Source organism: Oryzias latipes, chromosome 17 (assembly GCF_002234675.1).
Source record: "Oryzias latipes chromosome 17, ASM223467v1".
In the NCBI taxonomy this organism is placed as follows: domain Eukaryota; kingdom Metazoa; phylum Chordata; class Actinopteri; order Beloniformes; family Adrianichthyidae; genus Oryzias; species Oryzias latipes.
Window position 1 is genome coordinate 26,323,630 of NC_019875.2, and position 19,622 is coordinate 26,343,251.

Genomic DNA, 19,622 nt, shown 5'->3' on the forward strand with positions numbered 1-19,622 from the left:
GTCCCTATTCTCAAACCTATGTTCCTGCCTTTTCCCTTCTCTCTCTGGCCACGGACCCTTCTGCCTCCCCTCTTTCTTCCACCAACAGTAGTCAAATTTCCACCGACACCCTGTAGGTTAACAGCATCGGTGGCGGTCGTTGTTAACCCGGGCCTCGACCGATCCGGTATGTCTAAAGTGTTGTGGATGATTCGCATGGTTATTTTGGCAATTTTTTACGCCGGATGCCCTTCCTGACGCAACCCTCTCTATTTATCCGGGCTTGGGACCGGCACAGAAGTTACTGGCTTGCAACCCCTGTGGCTAGATTGTAACTCATATACAAAGGGCATTTATTGTTCAAATATATGATGCCAAAACTGCACATTTACATCGCGAGAATAACCAAGTGATTTAAAAAAATAATAATAATACTTTATTTTGAAGTAAGGAAAACCTTCACCAAGCTTGGGTTAGCTTTTTTTATTTACGGTACTTATAGAAACTTGAGTGTAAAGTTATTCTTGGTCTGTGGAAAAGGACGGGATCTTCTTAAACCTCTGAGACTTTCTACATTTGGTGATGAAATGTCAATGGTTGCAGGGGACTCTAAAGTGCTACTTCCAACAGTAAGTTCCATAAAAGCATAAACCTTAGGGTAAAAAAAAGAAAATGAATGTTCTAGAAATAAACAAACTAATATTTGAGCAGCTGTGTGAGATTCAGCCAGAGATTTTTGGGATTGACCTTTCTCCTTGTCTGCATAAAGACTAATTGTTCACTGACGTACAAAAATCTTTATGAATATCTCTTATTAAAACCAGAGACTACTTCTTACTATTATTCCACATGGCTGGAAATGCTAAGGAACATCACAGAAAAAAAATTTACATTTCACTTTAGAATTATTTAAGTTAACCAAATGGGATGTATGGAAATTCTTCACCAAGGACGTTGCAAAGTATAGCAAGCCGGATCTTTTGCTGTTAATCGTTATCCAGGATGCACATTAATCTATTAAAAACCTGGAAAACATCCTAAACATTTCCCCTTTTCTGGTTTAACCGTTTCTTGACAGACTGGCAGAAGTGTCTGGAGTACTGTTTCCCTGAATGACCCACTTTCTGCTGACATTCAGTTCTCAGGCAAACGTCCTGACACTTCCCTTTAGTGTCACCTGCCATCGCTCACTTTTCATTCATGGACAGCATACTAGCCTGCTTGCATGATCTCCATTATCAGACGTCATGCTGCTCGTGGAGATCAGTGCCTTAGTCCTGGTGCTCAGTGCTCCTCTGGATGTCGGCTCGTGAATATTATTTCAGTCTGCATGAAATCACTAAAACTCCCAACATCAACTGTTTTCCTGTTTTTACAAGTCTACGTTTTCCTTCAAAGTTTCCAATATTTTTGGAATTCCTACCAGAACAGATTGCAACAAACAAGGTTCAAACTTTTTAAGGAGCTAGTTGTTCACTTTTCAGCTTATCTCGTCAGTTGTTGCCACAGCGAATCAGCTTTCACTGATTCGCACGGCTGATTTGGCAGAGAGTTTTTACGCCGGATGCCCTTTCTGACACAACCCTGTGTTTTCAAGGCACAGAGAGACCCAGATAGGCAGCAGTGCAAAGGGTCTAGCCTAAGGACCCACACCAGACTTTTCAAGGGGATAAACATTAAAAAAATAAAAAAAAGATGGGCCCCTTAAATTTACTAAAGCACATATTTAAATAATTTATCAATGAAAAGTTTATTTTACCACTTTCATATCTTCATATTAGAATGATTTTAAAGAATTACAGGTACCATGTTTTAAAGTTTTTACTCTCTTTTTTTCTAGAGTTAAGGCCCATAGTCTGACAAAAACTCCAATTATTTTGGTTATTTTTAATAACTAAAATAGTATAACTGAGAATCTTCAAGAGAAAACATCACAACAAAGATGTGATAAGAGGCTACTTTAGGAGACGGAAGCAGAAACAGTTGATGGAGGTGAACTGTTGAGCAAAGACATGGATGAGCCAGAGTAGCACCGAAGTAAAACAGGCATGTTGTTGGGCTGCAGTGTGTGGCAAGCTTTGACGCTGTGCAAACTGAAAAATTCATAATGAGAGTGCAGAAACTACAGTGGCCATAGAATGAACCGACCAGAGGAGATTCTCCAGAGACAATGAAGATGGTACCTGTGTGTGCACACTCCTGCAAGTGCTCATGGGAAGTCTCCCCGGTTCCCGCATTTAAATACCTGGCCACCATTGGCAAGACAGGGAAAGGCCATCTTAACCTGCATTTTTGTTTTGATCACAAACTAGCAGAACTTGACATATAATATAAATTATCACATTAGAATCTCTTTATTATTTTTGAAACAACTGCTGCATTTAAGATCTGAAGAAGCAAAACAAAAAAAGACCCACTCTTATAAAAGAATCATGGCATTTTTTGGTGTTTTTGATATGTTATTGTGCCATTTTTCTGACGATGGAAGACATATTTTAAGAAAATTAAGCTCAAACATGTATTTCTGAGTATTTTTCTTCAATCAAAGTGTTGTGACATAAATGTCGTTGGAAAAAAAGCTTATTTGCGATGTAAAAAAAAAAAACGCCAAGTGGGCCACAAGCTCCGTGATCGAAACGGAGCGGGAAAGAAGGCGGAATTGCTCTGTGCAAATGTTTTTTTCTTTTTATTTGGGCTAAAGAATTGTATTATAATCAAAAGACCCCTGGGAACATTTTTAAAACGGCTCAAAAGATGATCAGAGTTTGACTTTAAGGAAAGACAGAAATTGATGGCACAGTTCCATCTCAAAACTACAGGCTATCATTAAACAATTCAATGCCAATGAATTAAAATGCGACAGTTTGATGGTGCAATAAAAAAAAAACAGATGTTAATTCCTCAGGATCAATGCAAGAGCTCTCAAGTCTTTAAGATCTGACCACAGATTTCCATTTTCAATGTGGATTTCCTTTGTTAATGTCCTTGACTTGTTTTCTTTTTCTATTTTTGATATAAATCTGAAGAAGAGTGTGTAACATGTTGCTTCAATCAATCGGAGCCAACAACCATTTTTTAAAACAGAGTTAGTGTTGTGATTTTTTTTAAAAAGTAATGAGTATAAAAAAAACAAATTTCATCTACTGGATTGTTCGTTTCTTTCCTACAATTGTATTTGTGTCATTAAAGCGCATAGAACTTGACAGGACCTGTTAAAGATCAGCTGTGCAAAGAGACAGAGCTTATGTTGATTGATTTCCACTTCAAACTGCATCCATTTTTAGCAGCCCTATAATTGAAGCGGATGTTTGCAAAGCTCATTTGAACGGTAAAAACTGTACCAGTTCGCATTCAGCCGAGTGGTATTTCAATCACACGCTCCACAAACTGCTGCAAGGAGAAATATCAGAGAAAATGCTGATTTGATCATGTTTACCTAAACCAAAAAAAGTCTGTAATATGTTTTTAATTAAATACAAAAAACAAAAAAAAAAAAATTGTTTTTTTGGTGTCCATTTAGTATTTTATTTGAATAATTGCATTGGGAGTAATAATACAATACATTCTAACAAATTATTCATACTGTTTATAGGCAATTAAAATGGTTAAAAATAAGGTTTTGATTTTCCTTTTCAACCAAAAAACAGTTTTCTAAAAAAAACAAATAACACTATAAATGAGCGAATTTCCGATGTTTTTTTTTCTATTTTTTATTGAGATCATCCGAAAAATAGTAATAAACAAAAAAACTATGAGAAGTGAGTTCTGCTGATTCACTCAACAGTGGACTCTGAACACATCGGTAACGTTGATTGATTTACACTTCCGCTTTAAAGCAACCTTTTGGTTAATGTTGTGTAAACAGTTTGGAAAGGCACAGGATTGTTTTTCTACATCAGAGGAGCGCGGATCCATCGGCACCATGAGTTGTGTTCTCCTGCATCACTTTAGAGTGCAGTGTTTCAATTGAATCTCTTACCAGCGTCTGAGCTGAAGGAGAAATCTTCCTACACACTTTTTCCTCCTCAATCTGCATAGTCCTAAATTTATTGCTGTAAATGTGGAGGATGGAGTCTTCCTTCAACTCTATTCCAGTCATAGAAAAAAAAAGTAGGTTCAAGTGTTATGAGATGTTCCCAAGAGAGACATGATTTCAAATTCCTCATCTACAACCTTCAACATTTATACAGGTTATTTCTTCTATGTGGAAAAGAAAAATGCTGTTGGAATCCCAAGGAGTAACAGGCGGATGTTGAGAAGAAAGTTGCCCTGGTGGCTCTTAAAAAGCCTCCGACTCGTGCTGCGCTAAAGCGAGAGGCAGCGTGGTTCCACACGGACCCTGGAAATGATACCTGAACCAAATCGTACACAGACGAAAAACAAGAAAACAGCATGTGAGCCAAGAAATGCCTCATGTGATTACATCTTGGGAGTCAGGAGGGCCCACAGTTCACTTACGTGAAGTACTCGGTTTTTGGTGTTGTGCTCATGTTAAACTCCGCCACAGGAACGCCTCTGGACGCCACCCGGGGGCCAAACATGGCGGCAGGATATACGATAGAAGATGTGCCCACCTGGAGCAGAACATTTTTGAAAAATGAATTAAGTTCATCTCAAACTGTTTTTAACAGGACAAATTGAGCTGGAATAGATAAACTCACCACAAGACAAAGATCACAAATTTCTATTTCTTTTTCCACTTTGGTCAGGATGTGGGAGTCCAGAGTCTCACCAAAAAACACCACATTAGGCCTCAACAAACCATGGCAGTCTCTTTCTTCACACCTTAACAGAAAAAAAAATCACACATTCTTTTGATTAACTGTAGGAAAGTCCTATTTTGCTTGATCCAATCATCCCCCCAGTGGTCTTTTAAGTACAATTTTGACGCTTTTAGCCAAAAACACAGTTTCTGCAGATCTGCAGTAATTCACTAGAAATTCACCTCTGAGTTGGGGGTGGGATCATTGGTGTGGAGCAACCCCACCCCCCCCCTTTCTCTTCCCTGAGGGGAAACACAGCATCATGACTCATGCTGTGTTTGAGGGTTTATTTGTGTAGCTGAGAGCTCGGAAGCAGGGAGTTTGTGGCCCGAATAGCGTACTTTCTCTGTCTTTTTCAAACGTCTTTTTTTTTCTGCTCCTGATTCACAACTATTCGAATGAAAACATACTCCGAAGTGCCATTTTTCCTAAATTTATGACCTCTGTCGTCAGAAAAAAACCACAGTAACATAATAAAAATAAAAAAAACTTTTTTCAAAGTGGGACTTTAACCCTTGTGCTATCTTAGATGACCCCACCCTTACTTTGACGTGTTCTCCCTACCATGACAAATGTGGATAAAGGTGGAAAGATTTCATGTAATCCATGGACACCAGTGAGGTTCACAAATCATCGAAGAGCACTGTCTAGTGGGTCTAGATGACCCCACTCCCAATGTTAAAGTGCCTATGATAGCACAAGGGTTAAAAATAATTCAATCAAAGACAGATTTCTGACAGGATTTCCACCAATTAAAATAATAGTGCAGCACTGCCCTCTAGTGGCAGAAGTCACTCAGTTGAGTTTCTCCAGTTATGATCCATAAAGAAGATTTTAAATTATTGTTTAGCCGTCTGCTAAAAATACAACATTGTTTCGTTCATTAATCAATCTTCTAGGCCAAGCACAAAGGTTTGACATTTAAATAACAAAAGCTTTGTTTCTGATTGTTGCAGAACTCTTTTTCAGTGTGTCTAATACCAGTAGGAAAATGCTCTGCAGAAAAGAATTGAATCCCACCTCGGCAGCTTGTCCACAGGAATCTGGGCATCAGCAACATTTAAGCCTGGTGCTCTGCAGGTAACAAACATGTCAGTCTGTTTAAAAAAAAAGCATTTTAAATGTAGGTGTGAAGCCCACACAGCTGCTTTACCCTTTGCCCTTTAAGGCGGCACATATGGGGCTCCGCTTGTTGACGGTTACTTGACCACAGCTCATGCAGCGCGTCTCCATCAGACTGCCTGCAAGAGGAAACTGTAGGTCAGAGCAGAGTACAAGCTGGCTTTGTCTCATTGAAATAACCAAAAGCTTTGGTCAAAGAACCTGTACTGAACTACATCAGTTTTTTACAGATATAATGTTTAAGCACTGATGAGCTCCAGGGCTAGAGCCAGAGTATTTCCACCTCAACTCAAGTGAACAGGAACCAGCTCAGGTCTGAAGAGGACAGCTGTGTTTTCTAAACTTTCCTTCTGTTTAAATAAATGCAAAAAAAGTTTTAAAAAAATAATAATAATAAAAACTGACATAGATAACAAAATGTGTTCATTAAAAAAAGGTTGTCTGAAGCGAACACAGGCAGAAGTTTCATCAAAATCTAATTTAAATGATTTTTCCTGAGCAGGATTTCTTCAGGATCTTTGAATTATTTAACTTTAACATTTTTTCTTATTTGACAAATAATCTGGACATGATCTGATAGCAACTGGAATATGTAAAAAAAAAACACAATAGGGGTGGGATTACAAAGCTACAAATCAAACTCTACTTGACTCTATTTGATCATGGTTCATGTTTAGTGCATCTAATGTGAGTTGTGTGTGTATTGTATGCCTAACTGCAAATACGTCCATTTATGATTATGAGTAATTACATTGTTGAGAAGAGGGCATCGTCTTTTTTTAATGTTTTCTTTATTTTCTAATCAGTTTATTACTTGATATCTGAAATGAATATGATTTCTGGGTTTTGAAAAAAAAAGTATTACTCCTTGATAGTAATTCTTTAAATAAACCAATAAATCCAATTATTTACTGTGTTAATAGACGAGATGTTCATGAAAACCATGTTTAAACTAATAACACTTTGACATTGACACGCTTTAAGTTTGGCTCCACCACAGGTCACTTTATCTGCAACACTATCTGATTGCGTTAGAAGCATCAAAAGATTGAAGGTTTACTCAAAAAGGTCACCACACCAAGTCCTTGTGATCTATTTGAAGATTATTGAATTTGAAAACTTTTTTCAACTTTTTCATGGAGGATTTCCTGTTTGCTTGATCAGATTATTTATGGAGGCTGATGCTCACCTGATACCTAAACAGCGAATGCATCGGCTTTTATAAATCTATTGTATATTTTAGGCTTTAAAAGCTGAATGTGAACCGAGTTTGTTTTAATGTAAGGGCCTGCTGCTGTCTTAGATTAGAAAGATATTGAGCTGATCGGGAGTTTGAGGGTTTATTTGTGTGGCCGTTTCTCACCATGAACCTTCAGCACATGCTTGGAGCCGGCCTGTCGGTGCAGGTCATCGATGCACTGCGTGATCACGACCACGGTGCGGCCCTGCTTCTTCAGCCGGGCCTCACATTCTGCTATGGCCACGTGGACGGCACTGGGCTTTTTGTCCAACACCAGCTCCCTTCGGTAATGATAAAACTCCCAGACTCGAGAGGGGTTGCGAGAAAAGGCCTCGGGAGTTGCAAGATCCTGAAAGATGCAACCACATGTACTAAACGGTAATAATCAGAGGCAAGAAAGTAGAAAGTGAAAGTACTTGTAATTCGTAAATATTACAGCAAGGACTGGTGGGACCACTAGAAAAAAGCACTTTCCATGCGTGTCAAGAGGGCAACCGTGGCGCTTTTACCTGAGACACCCACTTCCTCCATTTCTCGTGTTCCCCCCTGAAAGTCGGCACTCCACTCTCGGCACTCACGCCTGCACCGGTGATGATTGCTATGTGCTTGGCTTTGGAAAAGACGCTGCGGAACTCAGACATGTCTATGAAAGCAAAAGGCAGAGGCCGACACTTCAGCGTTGCTGTTCAGATCATTTGTAAGATTTCTGCTGAACTATTTCCACTGATGAACCCTACAATCTTAACCATTTGAGCCCCCACACAAATGATTGTAGTTTTACTAATGTACTCTTCCTAAACAATTTAACATGTTATTTAAGCAAATAAGAGTGATTTATAATTCATATAATTGGATGTTAATAAATCAACAATAGCTGTCATGTTTTTGTGAGCCATTGCTCTGAATTTTTCTTCAACAAACAGAGAAACACTGGATTTTACCTGAACTGGGTTTTGCAGACTCGACCGCCGTTCCTGTGGTCACATGGGTGGAGCACATTCGAAGGCCAAGTGAGAGCATGGCGCGATTTTTGAGAAGCATTTTTGCTAGAAGACCAGATAGAGACATTAAGGTCAACTCTCTTCTGTTTCTTTACGGGTTGTTTTTCTTTAAATAGGGATTTGTTTTTGTTACATTATGAAAGCATAAAAATTATAGTCAAAATTATGCGAGTTTTTTTTATGATGAAGGTTAGAATCACATTTTTTATTGTCCCAAAAATACTTTCAGTGTCTTCAAAGATTCATTCCATTCGGATCATTTACCTCACAGAGTGTAAAACAGCAGACGAATCATGACTGGCATTGCTGCTACAAAATGTGTTTAACCTTCTGATTATTTACAGATAGCAGATCTATGCAGGAGGAAATGATTTATCATGTGATCATTTTTGTTTTCTTTGTTTTTGTCTAATTGTATACAGAGGATTGAAATCAACACGTTAATTGGAAAACCAAAGTCCAGCTTAGTTTTTTAAAGTAAAACTCCGAAGTGTACAAATAAAAGTAAAGATATATATTACTAAAGAAGAAAAAAAGTTTGCAATCTTCAACACAAAGGGAGATCCGGGTCAATTTCTCACTCAATAGGAGCCACAAAGTCCGACTTTATCCTCAAGAAAAATAAGCCCCTGATTTGTACCTATGTTTTTGTAACTATTATGATGAATATAAAACTGTTTTTGGCACAAATACAACACAAAGAAAATAGCCTTTTTTTCCCAAAAAAATATGAAATATTCATAAAACTTCCTTTTAAAATAAAAGACACACCTTGTGTCACATAGGATCATATCAATGCAGCATATTAGTAGTGTAATGTCCGCAGAAATATTAAACATAAAACCAGTTTATTTGACCATTTGTGGAGCATCTCAGTCAGAAATCCATAAATCTAACAAACTTCTATTAAATCAGAGCTAAGTAAGTAGGATCCTACGGCACACTTAAAATACTTGAGTTCATTTAAAAATAAAAAACTGCTTTTTAATCCAGCGTACAGTAAGGCTGAATTCTGGTTGTGCTTATTGACCTTAAGTTGGTTTTCTATGGTACACACTTCAATAGTCTGTCAGTGTTTTGTTGACCTGGAACTTGGTGAAGTGATTGGTATTATCCTTCAACTGTTTGCAAAACATTTTTTGTGGTTTTTTTCTTCACTTCTGAAAATTTTGTTTTGTTTTGTTTTTGTTTTTTCTTCGTCCTCACGAAGGGTATCACCTCAGTTAAACACAAATTAAACCAGAGATTGCGCCAAAAAAAAAAAAAAAAAAAAAAAAACGTGCAGAGCAGAACATTTTTACATGGAGTTCGACTCTTTTGTAATCCGTCTTTGGAAACCGATAAGGCCAAGAATGTGAACATGGTCCGCTTTTTAAATCGGTAACTGGATAATAGAAAAAGACATAGTAAACAGCTAACCTAACAAGGCTAACCAATTAGACAAATGTGTTAAAAAAAGGTTGACGTAAACCCTTTCTAAAGGATTAGACCTAATTGTGGTGCAGACATTCTACAGAACTCTTTTTTTTTATCTCTCATTTCGCTTGAAGAAGCTTTTGGTTCCGGGGGCCTACGCAGACACCGAACCTAGGAGAAAACTTGCTTTAAATCTTTCAAACTTCACATCCTCGACGTTCGAAAATCATCGTGAAGTACGTGACTGCTGCTGCTGAGGATAAAAAGCTCGCTGTCACATTACGGAACAACAACCTCTGACTTTGTTCGTTGAGATGGTATCGACAGACGCACATGTTTGTGAACCATCCTCGATTTGTAGCGTTTTTATACTTACTTCGATGTGTATTGTTGTTTTAATGTGAGCTGGAAGCTTCGACGAAGTGTGTTTACCTGTTGTTTACAAGAGATGCCGTAAATCAACGAGTCTGTCGTAAAATGCTCAAAGGACGCACCACGTACGTACGCAGGACCGCTGGTCAATTGCGCCATCTACTGGTCGGTTGAGGTAACTGCTGCCTAATTTGGATGATTCATTCATCCTTATTTTTAAATGTGGTCATGAACCAGCAAATATAATCCAATGAAGCGCATATATATATATATATATATATATATATATATATATATATATATATATATATATATATATATATATATATATATATATATATATATATATATATATATATATATATATATATATATATATATATACAGGTATATCATTGGTAACCTGGTACCTGATTTAATACCATACGGTTATTTCTTTGATTGTCTAACCCTTTTGTAATACATCACACATAAATTATACTTAGCATAATAATAATAATAATTTTTCTAAACTGGAAAATGTATTATCTTTTTTATAAATGCAAGTATATGTGTAGCCTATAGCCTAATATTTTGTAATGTCCTGTGGCGAGATTGAAAATGTTTACAATTTAGTGGCATAAAAAGCATATTTAAATTGGGGATGGCTGTTTCAACCACATAATCATATGTGCTAACCTGATTAGGTGAGCCTAAAGGGTGTGTGCGTTGTAATTAGTATTTTTTAAGTGTCGATTTATCAATGCTTTCATTTTTATTTTCTTTGCACATTAAGATTCAGATTTTTTTTTCTTTCAAACGCCTCCCTGTCTCTCCCTTCTTCCATGTGGGCGCGCGCGCAGCCTCCTCCCCTTCATCAATCGCTGCCTCCCAGCGTGCGCGGCGGTGTGGTTCTGGTTCTGTCCCGGTCGGCCAGCAGTCTCCTCCGGACTCTGGCTCAAATTGATGGCGACCACTTCAGCCCGCAGCTCAGACCGAAGACCGATCAGGAGACTGCGCTCCAAGAGCGATACCCCATATCTGGTGGAGGCTCGACTCTCCTTCAACCTGCGGACAGGTAGGAGCACTGATCCCGCTCTCAGGTCTGCTGGAGGGGCAAATCTCAAATACCCCCAGATCTCTAGTGATGATGATCTGGGAGTAGAAAATGCCTGATTTTATTGTCAGCATCGAAAAACTAATGATGCTACTTTTGCTGCGAACTTTAATCTTTAAACGTGTGAATGCTCTGCTGTCGACACGCGTGGAATGAAGCTGGAAATGATGCAACTTTGTAAGCCGGGATCTGTTGTCGTCAGCACAGAGGAGTCTGTGAACAATCACAGTGTATTTGGTCAGCTCCTGCATGGATTCTATAAGATTTTGCAGTTGCCATCACTGTATTGACTGCTGTTACATAATCAGGAGACGCTCCTACGTGACCTGTAGTAGCTCCAGCTTTGGGTGCTCATGGTGCAGCAAACACAAATGGTCATCTGCTGCTTCTGTGCTGCCTATTTTCTCGGTTTCTCACACTTTAAATCTAAAAAAAATCTAAAAAAAATGGTGATTTTTCCTCAGCCTCCGTCACTCAGCATCCCCTGTTACCATGGTGACTCTGCTTTTTTTTCTTTTTTTGCTGACTGGGATGCAAACCGTGTGCACTAAAGTGTAGTAGAGATGCATCGATCAGGTCTGCATCAGTATTCCTCACAGAAGGGGTCTGTATGGCAGACTCACTGCCTCATTCTCAAACTGCGCCTTTCCTGCATCGTCCCATTCACAGAGTGAGCCAGAGCCCGCCCGCATGGCGAACCACTGCAAACGGCATCACAAGACTCGCTGCATTACTTTTGATCCTTTTGCATCATCTTTTGCTTCCATGGATATTGTTGTTTCCTACAAAAAAAGTGAAGAGGGACACATCTGAATACCAGACCTAATGAATGAAAGATTCTTTCCAACAGATGGACAGTAATCACAGCTCAACCCGTGTCAGATCAGGACAGTTACGGATTCCTAACTGCCAACTAGGGCTTCCTAGCTGTTTCGGCTGCTCAAATATGCAATGAAGCTCAGGCACAACTGGCAAAGACTTTGTGTTTTTCTTGGATGAATGAAAGAAAAAGGATTCTTCTGAACTGTTGCCAGTGAGTGTTTGGCCTGTGAAGAGAGGCTTGTTGTCCATGACAGCAGACTGCCATCTGTCTCTATGTTCCTCTCTGTTAGTTATCGCTCCTCAACTTTACTAAAAGCTCAAACAAAGCATGAGTATGTTATGGGGGCGATTTGTACAACAGCTCTGTTGACTCACTTCCACCTGAAGAAGTGGAGCAGGATTTAGCTTGCTTATTGCCAGGGAAACCAAAAGTCTTATGGCCGCAGTGCTTGGTAATAATAATAAACAATCTGGCCTGCTTTGGATTTGAAATGTTGTTTATTTTGTTAATAATAATAATGGATTGGATTTATCTGGGCTTTTCCAGATGCTCAAAGCCTTTACATTGTGTCATTCACTCCTCATTCATACTTGGTGATGGTAACCATTGGTGTAGCCACAGCTGCCCTGGTGCAGACTGACACGGCATGGCCACCAGTACCATTCGCATTTACACCAGTGGAGCCACACATGAGGCAAGGAGTGTGTAGTGTCTTGCCCAAGACACAATGACAGATGACTGGGGGGAGCGGGGATTGAGCTGCCTCAGTGGCTCAGGCCACTGCCTCCCATTTTAAAGCTAAACGTCTGATGATGATCGCCTTAAAAGATCTCACAAAATCAACTATGTTTTTGCGCTTTAGCAGTTTTATAGATCTTCCAACAGCTAAATTTACACAAGAAACTGTACTTTATTGAGCAATCATAAACCCACTGTACTCTGGCAGCTGCCCGCCATCATCTCTCCTCACACTTGACATCATTTTTTAAAGCTGAAAAGCAGTTTAATCAGCCCAATTGAGACCCAGTCAACCTCTTGCTGAACCTCAATCTTCATCGCGACGTTGACATTTAAAAAAAAAAAAAATTATTAATATTGCCCAAATTCACAACAACAGTCGTCTCGATGGGCTTTGTCAAAGCTTTGTCGCAGGAATCAGAGCTTCCCTGTGGGTTTCTAATGGAATTAGAGGACATGGATTTATGGCGCTAGCCTGTTTTGAGTCTGCGCTAAACTGATTTGCTCCATGGTCAAACGGCAGTGAAATGGCTCTGCGCGCTGTCACCAAAGGCAGAGCAGTAATGGTACTGGTTACCACACAGCTGTCTGATATCATGTTGTCTGCTATTAAAGGGGGTGGGGGTGTAGAAGAATGGCCTGCCTGACATGCTTTATTTCTGTCATTATTGTTTGTTATGCTGTTAAATTCATTAGTTATGCACACACAGAGTAACAGTAGAGAACTACTGCTCTACTTCATTGTGGGTTTTTTGTTTCATTTTCTCTGCACCTGATCAGGTGTCTTTACCACAAAGTAAACCTGCAGCAAGCTTGGCACAAAAATGTACCACTAACATAGTTCTATCAAATGAATCAGATATCTTTTGGATCTTTTTAACTCAGTATTCCTATAATTCACAATTTCATAGCCAACTTTGCAAGATAAACTCATCAGATGTTTGTATTCTCCTGTATAACTGTTGGATCTACTTTATTAGACATAAACGGTTTTATTGAGACAATTGTGGGGACTGCTGCACATTTACTGGAAGACTCAATTTTCTTTGAAAAAAAAAAAAAAAAAACGTTAACTCTCTCAAATTGTTCCATAATTTACCAGAATTGTCACAATTTTCATTTAGTATGACGTAAGACGAGTAGTTAGGGGGGGTAAATTTATTGGGATAATATCTCAGGCAAATAGAGATGTTCTTGAAAAAAATGGTTTTGCACAATGTTGACATCATTTTGTAATTATATGAGTCACTATGTTAGAATTGCATGCAGGTTTAGACCACCTCTTTTTGATATTTTTTTTTATGAATTTTTAAGACAGTTTTATTTTTTACATTTAGGCATGCATGCTATGTTTTTGTATACAACTCCAAATATGTATATAACAAAAAATGGAGCTATTGCATACATTAAACATTACCTGTCAGGTGAAGTACATTTGTGAAATACTACGTAAATTAGAAAGTAATGTTCCATCAAAGAGGTGGATTTCAAAAGCTGTTTCACATTTTATGAATACCACGTCTTAAAACCAAAACGTCAGATTTTAAAAGATATAACAGAAAATGGAGCAATACGCGGTGGATCTTTAGCAAGACAATATTTTGTCAAATCCCATATTACGTTTTTTTTTTGTGTTTTTATACTAATTCAGAAGGGGAAAAAAACACTTATTTTACAGTATTTTGAAGTTTAATGTCTATTTTTTGTGTTGTCCCAATAGCTCATTGTCTCTAGGATGTTCTCTAGGCAGAACATACCTTCAGATTCATGTACAGTTTATTAACAATAAATATAAATACAGCCATCTTGGCTAATATCTAATTCCTGACATGGTGCATTTCCTTAATGCAGATTAGCTCCTTCTTAAAGCTTAATGCAAAAGGTTGGTTTCTGCAGTTATGTCAGATTTCTGGAGCAGGTGCATGCTGTGGGGTGGTACCCGTAGAAAAACTTGCAAGCAGCTGCAGACTTGGCTGCATTGCAGATGTTGCCGAAAACATAGGGCTTTGGCACATATGTTATATTTGCACTGCATGCACATTCTGCACTCCCATTGATGCACGCTTATGAGTATGCAAAATGTGCCTCAACATTTAGCATGTTCATGTCAGTGCAAAAATGCGGTACAATGTTGTAGCTACATCACCATGCTGCAGGAAAAAAACAACCAACTAAAAATGAAACAAGTAAAAAGCAAAACTCAACTCATTCACCACCCACCTCTCCCTGCCTTCCTCTGCCTTTCGCAGTTCACTGAGCACTGCTGTCTGAAAGAGAGCAATCAATACGCAGCAGATGCATGGTGGGACAGGGCAAAATTCTGCAGCAGAGCTGTGTGTGCCAGCTCAGGATTTACAATATGTAGAGAAACATTCCAGGAGAATTGAAAAGCTTCTTAAAGAAAATGTTTTCACGGCTTAGCGTTTAGAAATGGCTTGCTCATTTCTATTTCAAGCAAGAGACTGGTCACTCTATTCATTTTTCTTATGCTTTTTAATTCCAAGCAAAGCTTAAGCAGCAATGAGGTTCATGACCACTAGACTGAAGCTGTTGGTTTTTTTCTCATGTGGAAAGCGAATAAGTGAGGAAACAGCTGGGGAAAGGCCTGTGCGGTGCTTTTTAATTGTCCAATGTCCCGCTAGAGGCCATCAACAGACATGTTAAACAAAGTATGGGTGATTAGTGGCAGGACATTTACTGTGTATCAGCCCTTACTCCCTTGTAAATTAGACTCCTCTTTGAAAACCTTAATCCAAATTCCAACAACACATGCACCCAACTCATGGGAGACATTTCGAAGACAAACAGCATCTGTGAAAAAAACAAAAAAAAAATTTGTAAAAAGGGCAGCCAAGTCTTTGGCTACCATGCTTGGCCACAAATAGTCCTCCTTGTGCTGAAGCATCTCAGGTTTGAATAAAACATGAGCGGGAAAATCAGAGAAAAAAAAATGGCAAAGCTCTATTTTCACGACCCTACTTTATGCTGGTGCTGCATAAAATTTCAATCAGCCATCAGAGTCACCTGGCCAGAGCACCTGCCAGCCTCACAACCACCTTTCTCCACCTCACCATGTCTGCTTGGGAATGTGGGAACAGCTTCAGGGCTGTAATGTGCTTTCAGTGTGCCAGACAGGAAATGCTTTTTTTTTTTCAAAAAAAAAAAAGGCTTAAGAAAGCTCAGATGATGTGCGCATGGGTCATATTTATAGCAGGTGTGAATGCACTCTAAGGACAGAATGTTGAGATTCCCCTGCAAAAAGAAGCAATCATCAAAGATCAATTTATGCATGAGGAGAGAACGCTGCCTCTGCAGATTTTAAAGAGACATACAGCTACCTCAGTTGGTTAAAAGAGACATAAAAGTCCCCATAGGATTTGCAGAGGATAAAACCTATCTCTACAAATGTAATATATATATATATATATATATATATATATATATATATATATATATATATATATATATATATATATATATATATATATATATATATATATATATATATATATATGTAGTCCCAGCAGATTAGGTCAGAAAGTCGGCACAAGCTTGTGTCCATCAGGTGGAGTCGATGAGTGCTTAAAGACAGGCAGCAGTTGCAGATGTAATTCCCATAGTGCAGCAGCTCTTAAGGACTTTAAGGACCTTTTTTTTTTTGCTGAGTAAGTGTCTTCACAGATTCAGACTCTCCTCAGCACTGCTGCAAACCTGAGATTCAATTCAATCAAAGCTGCATTGCACCAACAGTGCACCTTGGAAGGCGGTATTTAGAAATCCCATTACACCTTTGAAACCCAGAAAAACAGTCTCATCATTTAGAATTAATTAATGAGCGAATAATAACTAAATAAATAAATAAACAATACATTTCTTATAGCTAAACATGATTTCACTGTCAGATTCTCTGTCTTTTTAAACTGTCAGAATCTTTTAATAAGGAAAAGTTGCATCTCATGTTTAAGAGTGGAACTTTCAGAGGGAAAATAGAGATGTTGGGTTTCTCGAAAAGAAAAAAAAACAAAATTAGTTTTGCTGGCAAACATTATATACCTTTTGTGAAGATGCTTTATAAGCTGGGAGGGTAATTCGCTGTGTTTGAGGCCAATTGCAAATTTAGTTGGGTCAGACTTTTAAATATAACATTCTGCTGGACCACACATTCTCAAAATGTTGACCATACAAAAACAACGCAGAAGGGACATTTGTTTGTTTTTCTGGAACAGTGCTGTGTCTGCAAACAACACTTGTAGCTCGAAAAACAAGGGATACGGGTCTTGGCAGAGTAAAAGTGATGTTTGCACCATGAAACCCCGCGCCCACCATCCCTATCTGGGATTTTTATCTGTGTGCACCTTCATGATTGCCAGCAGACCTTATGGAAAATAACTATCAAGATTAGAAAATTATAAATGCAGTCTGGAGGACTCAAATCACAGCAATTTTATATTTCTTTTGATCAATGGTAACACCACAATTGATGTCAAACAATAAACTCTACGAAATGACTTTAATGTTCATTGTACCTGCATGGAATAATGACAATAAGAATCCATCTATCTACTGAAACCAAAGTACACATTTTTATTGCTATTTCCACTTCATTTTCTAGATATATTTCTATTTGGAGTTTTATTCATGTCATTATATGTTTCATTATGCTGGGTGCAGGGAGTAGGGAGAGTTGAGGGCATTCTCTGTCTTTTATCATTTATAATTTTGTTATTTAATTGTTTTAAGCCCATAAAGCCCACTTTGTACTGTTGTATAAAAAGTGCTTTATAGACAAAGTTTTTTTTTAGGTTTAACACAAATGTTCGTGAAATAGCAATAAAACATAATCCAAAACATTATAATTCTTAATATAGAAAAACAATAACACTTTTTTCATCTACAAATACTTTAAAAATATAGGAATTACATTTGTTATAACAGGTAAAAACATAACATCGCTCTGGATTCTGGTTCAGTGATGCTGTTGTAGGCAAGTTTTGTAAAGTAGAAAATGCTTTAAAATATGGACGTATGCTTGTTTGAAACTTTTATTTTGAAGTAAACACGAAATGTCCTGTCTTTTCTTCATGAGTTGTTTGATAATTGTTTGTTGCACTGACCATTTCAATGACAGAGTAGCATGTGTTTATTTTTTTCTAATAATAATAATAATGACAAAAGATAAGATAAAGATACTTTATTGATCCCAGCTTGGGAAATTGGGTTGTTGCATCATCAGCGTCAGGCTCAAGTTACAAACATACAAACAATGGGTGACAACAGAGAACTGAGAAATGAGTTCATCTATTGCAAATGGATGACAAGTTATAGAGTCCAATGGAGTGAGGTAGGAAAGATCTCCTGTACCGGTTGGTGTGACAGCGAAGCTGCCTTAGCCTATTGGAGAAGGTGCTCTGCTGACCGTCAAGAACAGGATGGAGAGCATGCTCCGGATTATCCATGATGGATATGAGCTTTTTTAAAGTCCTCCTCTCCACCACAGCTTCAAACGTGTCCATTTTACATCCGATTACGGAGCCTGCTCTTCTGATCAGTTTGTTCAGTCTATTAGTGTCCTCGGCAGATATGCCCCCCCCCCAGCAGACCACCGAGAAGAGCAGAGTGCTGGCCATGGCCACAACAGACTGGTAGAAAATCTCGAGCATCCTGCTGCACACATTGAAGGACCATAGTCTCCTCAGGAAATAGAGTCTGCTGCTGGCCTTCTTATACACAGCAGTGCTGTGTATAACAAGCACTGCTGTTATAGTTATACACAGCAGTTATACACTGCTGTGTATAACAAGCACTGCTTATACACAGCACTGCTGTGTATAAGAAGGCGCCCACCATTAATGAAGCCAACAACCGCAGAGTCGTCAGAGAATTTCTGAGGATGGCATGACTCGGAGTTCTACTGAGAGTCACTGGTGTTCAAAGTGAACAGGAAGGGAGAGAGCACAGTGCCCTGTGGGGCCCCCACACTGCTCGTCACCACGTCAGACAAGACACTGCCCAACCGGACACCATAAATAATAATACTAATAATAATAATAATACATTTGATTTAAAATAGCCTTTGAGGGTCCTCAAGGACGCTGTAAAAAAGTCATGTTAAAAACACAATTAAAAGCATTAAACAGAGTAAAAAAGGACAGATGGGTTTTGAGTTTTGTTTTAAACGCAGAAAGACCGTCAATATTCCTAATGTCAGGTGGAAGTGAGTTCCAGAGTTTGGGGGGGCGGAGCAGCTGAGAGCTCTGCCCCCGATGGTGCTGAGACGGGCAGAGGGAACAGTCAGGTGCAGAGAAGATGCTGATCTTAGGGAACTGGATGGTGATGTAATGTGGATCAAATTGGAGAGGTACAAAGGAGAGAGGTTGTGGATGGCTTTAAAAGGATTTTGAAGTGGATTCCGGATTGAACCGGGAGCCAGAGCAGCTGCTGGAGTGTTGGCGTAATGTAGTGGGAGAGGGGGTTTGGGTGATGCTGAGTTTTGAAGTTTATTAGGAAGTTTGTGAGGGAGACCAAAGATAAGGGAGTTACAGTAGTCAAGACGACTGGTGCTGAGGCTGCGGACCAGGATGAGGTTGTGTGAGGGGTGAGGAAGGGACGGAGACGGTGAATGTTTCTGAGTGTTATTGATGTAGGCGTGGAAAGACGATGAGCTGTCCAGGAGGACACTGAGAGCCTTCAAATGGAAATGGGAGGGGACAGACGAGTTGTGGATGGACGCGTAAAACTGTTGACTTTGGAGAGGACAGATTTGGTGCAGGTGAGGGGAACCTTAGTCTTATTGCCTTTTGCGTTGGAGGGAGTTGGAGAAGAACCAGGACATAAGTTCGGACTGGCAGGTTGTGAGGAAAGGTGTGGAATATATATCAAAACTGTGAAAAACACTTGGGTTTATCCGATGCGCTGCATTTGAGGATGAAACTAATGAGTTACATCTAAATGCATGTTTGGAAACGCCTGTAAAAGCAGGTTAAATGTTATAGCGAGTTGCCGAAAATCAAGAATTAACACTTCTTTATAGTACAGCTCATGTTGACAGAGCAGTAAATAATGTTCTTTGTGA

At 38.9% G+C, this 19,622-nt stretch overlaps 2 protein-coding genes across 3 annotated transcripts in view; one reads left to right on the forward strand and one right to left on the reverse strand.

Moving 5' to 3' along the window:
- Window positions 1-3,479: 3,479 nt before the first annotated feature.
- On the reverse strand, window positions 3,480-10,028 carry LOC101163111 (NAD-dependent protein deacylase sirtuin-5, mitochondrial). 2 transcript variants are annotated; one of them, XM_004079273.4, is made up of 9 exons: window positions 9,954-10,028; window positions 8,046-8,150; window positions 7,614-7,747; window positions 7,228-7,453; window positions 5,896-5,983; window positions 5,763-5,816; window positions 4,641-4,764; window positions 4,438-4,553; window positions 3,480-4,331 (listed from the first exon to the last, which is right to left on the reverse strand). In XM_004079273.4, exons 2-9 carry the CDS (start codon window positions 8,143-8,145, stop codon window positions 4,259-4,261), a joined length of 915 nt encoding a protein of 304 aa, XP_004079321.1. In that variant the 5' UTR covers window positions 8,146-8,150; window positions 9,954-10,028; the 3' UTR covers window positions 3,480-4,258. The 2 variants fall into 2 exon arrangements, with proteins under 2 accessions (XP_004079321.1, XP_011485206.1); XM_011486904.2 differs by having other exon boundaries at window positions 9,898-10,005.
- A 715-nt stretch (window positions 10,029-10,743) lies between these two features.
- LOC101166746 (phosphatase and actin regulator 1) overlaps window positions 10,744-19,622 on the forward strand; it is a 49,790-nt gene continuing 40,911 nt past the window's right edge. The window contains exon 1 of the mRNA XM_023965081.1: window positions 10,744-10,950. Within this exon, the coding sequence (XP_023820849.1) occupies window positions 10,839-10,950 (112 nt within the window). The 5' untranslated portion in view covers window positions 10,744-10,838. The remainder of the gene's footprint in view (window positions 10,951-19,622) is intronic.